We start from the raw sequence: 4,426 nt of genomic DNA on the forward strand, positions 1-4,426 counted from the left end.
TTTTCCATTTTTTTCATGAGTCGGGGTCTCACTTTCGCTCAGGCGAGTCTCGAACTCCTGAGCTCCAGCGATTCTCCCTCCTCAGCCTCCCACAGTGCTGGGATTACAGGCGTGAGCCACCGCGCCCGGCCTTAACTATTCTTTAAACAAAAATTAATAATATGTAGGATAGTACATAAAACAAAATACACAGGCTCAGCACCTGTGGCTCAGTGGCTAGGGCAGCAGCCACATGCACTGGAGCTGGGAGGTTCAAACCCAGGCCGGGCCTGCCAAACAACAAGGACAACTACAACAAAAAAATAGCCAGGCATTGTGGCAGGTGCCTGTAGTTCCAGCTACTTTGGAGGCTGAGGCAAGAGGATTGCTTAAGCCTGAGAGTTTGAGGTTGGTATGAGCTGTGATGCCATAGCACTCTACCAAGGGGGACAGCTTGAGACTCTTGCCCCCCCCCCCAAAAAAAATACACAGTTAAACAAACCATGGTAAATGAACCCTCATGAAATTGTCTTCCATGGTGAAAAGTGTTCCTGATGCCACAAGCCCTTTGCCCCATATTCTCTTTGCCAACAACCTCCCCATCTTCCCACCCTCATCACTGTCATGCTCTCATGTTCTGGCTGTATGTGATAGTTTACAACATATGCATGTATCTGGGTCAGCTTAGTTCAGGTTTGCCTGCTTTGAACTTCACACAAATGTAATCATACAGCCTGATGTTCTCTGCATATGGCTTCTTCCTCTCAGCTCTGAATTTCTGAGATCTATCCTTTTTTGGTATGGCTACATTGTTTATTGTCATTGCTGTGTCATTTTTGGTCTGGCTACATTGTTTATTTTCATTGCTGTGTAGTGTTCCACTGTGACTCTGTCCTCCTCAATCTATTCCCTTCTTGATGGTCATTCAGGTTCTTCCCCATCAGTGCTTTCTTGACACTATTGCCATGTAATTTTTGCAGATTATATAGCCTTGCTTTTCACATCTGTAAAATGGAGATAACGCTTGTGTTTGTGTGGTGGTTTAGATTGTTATTAGTGATTTCCTCTGATTGATGAGTGCCCACCACGTGCTAGCTGCTATGCATAGTGAGTTATGTATTAACTCACTTAATTGCTGTCATGCCCCCATGAGGTAGATGTGGTTATAATCATCTCCATTAGCAAAGAAGGAAACAGTCCATGATTACTCAGCAGGGAATTTTACTTATTTATTTGTTTTAAGACAGAGTCTTACTCTGTTGCCCTGGGTAGAGTGCCCTGGCATCCTCATAGCTCACAGCAACCTCAAATTCTTGGGCTCAAATGATCCTCCTCCCTCAGCCCCCTGAGTAGCTGGGATTACAGGCACCTGCCACCATGCCCAGCTAGTTTTTCTACCTTTAGAAGAGATGGGGTTTTGCTCTTCCTCAGGCTGATCTCGAACTCCTGAGCTCAAGCAATTCTCCTGCTTTGGCCTCCCAGAGTGCTGGGATTACAGATGAAAGCCATGGTGCCCACCTTCAGCAGGGAAGTTTAAACCTAGGCAGCCTGGCTCCAGAGCCTTAACCATTACTCCAGACTGTAACTTCCATACTAATTTGTTTGTGAATCACTTACCAATGTTTACCGTATGGGTAGTGGTGGGGATTAACTGTCCCTGTTCACAGACCACAAAAGTAGGCTTGAGGAGGTTCTACTTATGTAGCCAGAAAGTGTTGTGGTTGGGGTTGGAGCCCAGGCATCCTTCCTGGCACCTGCTAAGGGTTGGGGACTTGGTGCTAGCAGTGTTGCCATCTGTGTCTCTTGTTCCCTTCTCAGATACCAGTTCAACCCAGCCTTCTTCCAGACCACGGTCACTGCCCAGATCCTGCTGAAGGCCCTCACCAACCTACCCCACACCGACTTTACCCTGTGCAAGTGCATGATCGACCAGGCGCATGTACACTTCCAGCTGTGGGGTGCAGGGGGCACATGAGGGGGTGGGGGTCAAGGTAGACACACTCACAGGGAGATGGTCTGTACACTCATCCCAGGACTCCAAATGCCTACTATTCTGGGAATGGTCCACTGCTGGGCAGCACTGGGACACTGTGGTGACTAAGAAAGGCCTGGGCCCTACCCTCATGAAGCTCCTAACTGTCCATTGAGACAGGCAAATGCTCCATCAGTGACCTAGTTGGTCACTAGTCAGGTTGATCAGGTCTGGGGTCCCAGGGGTCAGAGGAGGCACCTGACCTGGCTGGGAGATTAGGGGAAGCTTTCTAGAGGGGAGGACATCTGAAACAGGAGTTAGGGGAAGGGATAGTAAAGAGTGATCCAGAGTGGAACGTGGTCAGACCCACGTAGCTCTGGGGAACTGTAAAGAACAATGCAGGGGCTCGGCGCCAGCCACATACACCTAAGGTGGCAGGTTTGAATCCAGCCCAGGCCCGCCAAACAACAATGATGGCTGCAACCAAAAAAATAGTTGGGCATTGTGGCGGATGCCTGTGGTCCCAGCTACTTGGGAGGCGGAGGCAGGAGACTCGCTTGAGCCTAGGAGTTGGGGATTGCTGTGAGCTGTGATGCCATAGCACTCTACCCAGGGGGACAGCTTGAGGTTCTGTCTCAAAAAAAAAAAAAACAATGCAGGGCCATTAGCCAGGTGTGGCTCATGCCTGTAATCCCAGTACTCCAGGAGGACAAGGTGACTAGATTGCTTGAGCTCAGGAGTTCCAGACCAGCCTGAGCAAGAACAAGACCCCATCTCTACTAAAAATAGAAAAAGTAGACAGGTGTTGGTGGCAGGAGCCTGTAGACCCAGCTACTTGGGAGGCTGAAGCAGGAGGACTACTTGAACCCAAGAGTTTGAGATTGCTGTGAGCTATGATGCCACACCACTCTACTGAGGGTGAGAAAGTAAGACTCATTCAAAAAAAAAAAAAAAAAGCAGGGCCATACAGGCACATTTGTGCTTTAGAAAGATTTCCCTGATAATCCCAGCTGACAGCAAACAGGCAAGAGGCCAGAGAGGCTGGAAGGGGCATGGGCAGTGGCAGGGGACATGAAGACTGGATTATCAGCTCCTGAGAGCGGAAGCTTCACTCATATGTGTCCTCAGTACCTACACAGAGTTGGCTTTCAGTGCAAATCAGTGATCTCACTCTCCCCCACCTTGACCTGCTGTTTTTATGGCTGGTCCAGGTGGGCTTACAACTTTCATTTGACCACTTGACAAACCTGGAAGTCCCCCACCTGTGCTTTATAAGGCAGGTGGCTGGGCCCTGTGCCCACAGCTGTCATACTGCCTATTCATTGGTGGCTGAGCTGAGAAATGCCATACTAAACCCCCTCTGTCAGGTGTGTCCATCAGGGTTCCTGCCTACTGAGAGATTGTCTCTTCACCTAAGGGTGTTCAAGTGGCTTTTTAAAAAATAAGTATGTGGGCCAGGCATGGTGGTTCATGCCTGTAATCCTGGCGCTCTGGGAGGCCAAGGTGAGTGGATCACTTGAGCTCAGGAGTTCCAGATCAGCCTGTGCAAGAGCAAGACCCCATCTCTAAAAATAGAAAAACTGGCTCAACACCCATACCTCACTAGTTAGGGTGCCAGCCACATACACTGTGGCTGGAGGGTTTGAACCTAGACTGAGCCTGGCTAAACAACAATGACACCTACAACAAAAAAATAGCCAGGCATTGTGGCAGGCACCCATAGTCCCAGCTACTTGGGAGACTAAGGCAAGAGAATAGCTTAAATCCAAGAGTTTGAGGTTGTTGTAAACTGTGACACCACGGCACTCTACCAAGGGTGACATAGTGAGACTGTCTCCAAAAAATTAAATAAATAAAATAAAAATAGAAAAACTAGCCAGTACTCAGCTGTTGTGGCAGGTGCCTGTAGTCTAGCTGCTTGGGAGGCTGAGCCCAAGAGTTTAAGGTTGCTGTAAGCTAAGATCATACCACAGCACTCTAGCCTAGGTAACAGAGTGAGACCCTGTCTCAAAAAAAAAAGATATATATATATGTGGTTTATGGTTGAACATAAGAAAGCATATACAGTGAGAAAATAAGGCTTCTTCCCTACCCATCCCACAGCACTCCCCCCCCACTCCTTTCCTAGGAGGCAATAGTTGCAACTTACGGACCTCCACAAATAGTATTCTCTAGATGTGTAAATGCAGGTGTGTGCGTTCACCTGTGGCAGGGAATCACATGCATCATTATATGCCTTGCTGTTTTCACATCTCAGTGTCAGGTACTCCATATCAGTTTCGTAAGTGTAGAATTGGTCACAGTGTATGAATGGGCCACTGTTTATTTCTTTGTCCCCATAATTTGACCCTTAGGTTGTTTCTCACCTTTTGCCATTACAAATATCACTGCAACAAACGTCCTTTCTCCCATCTGTATATATCTGCAATAGAGATAAACTGCTCCATTTTCCACAGGGTTTTTTTTTTTTTTTTT

General features: G+C 47.8%; 1 protein-coding gene across 1 annotated transcript in view; it reads left to right on the forward strand.

The window, feature by feature from the left end:
• Positions 1-4,426, forward strand: part of EIF3K (eukaryotic translation initiation factor 3 subunit K) — an 18,304-nt gene that overhangs the window by 2,783 nt on the left and 11,095 nt on the right. Inside the window, exon 3 of the mRNA XM_003796157.3 lies at positions 1,798-1,918. Coding sequence (XP_003796205.1) covers positions 1,798-1,918 — 121 coding nt within the window. The remainder of the gene's footprint in view (positions 1-1,797; positions 1,919-4,426) is intronic.

Source organism: Otolemur garnettii, unplaced genomic scaffold, assembly GCF_000181295.1.
Source record: "Otolemur garnettii isolate 467f Iridium unplaced genomic scaffold, OtoGar3 scaffold00100, whole genome shotgun sequence".
In the NCBI taxonomy this organism is placed as follows: Eukaryota; Metazoa; Chordata; class Mammalia; order Primates; family Galagidae; genus Otolemur; species Otolemur garnettii.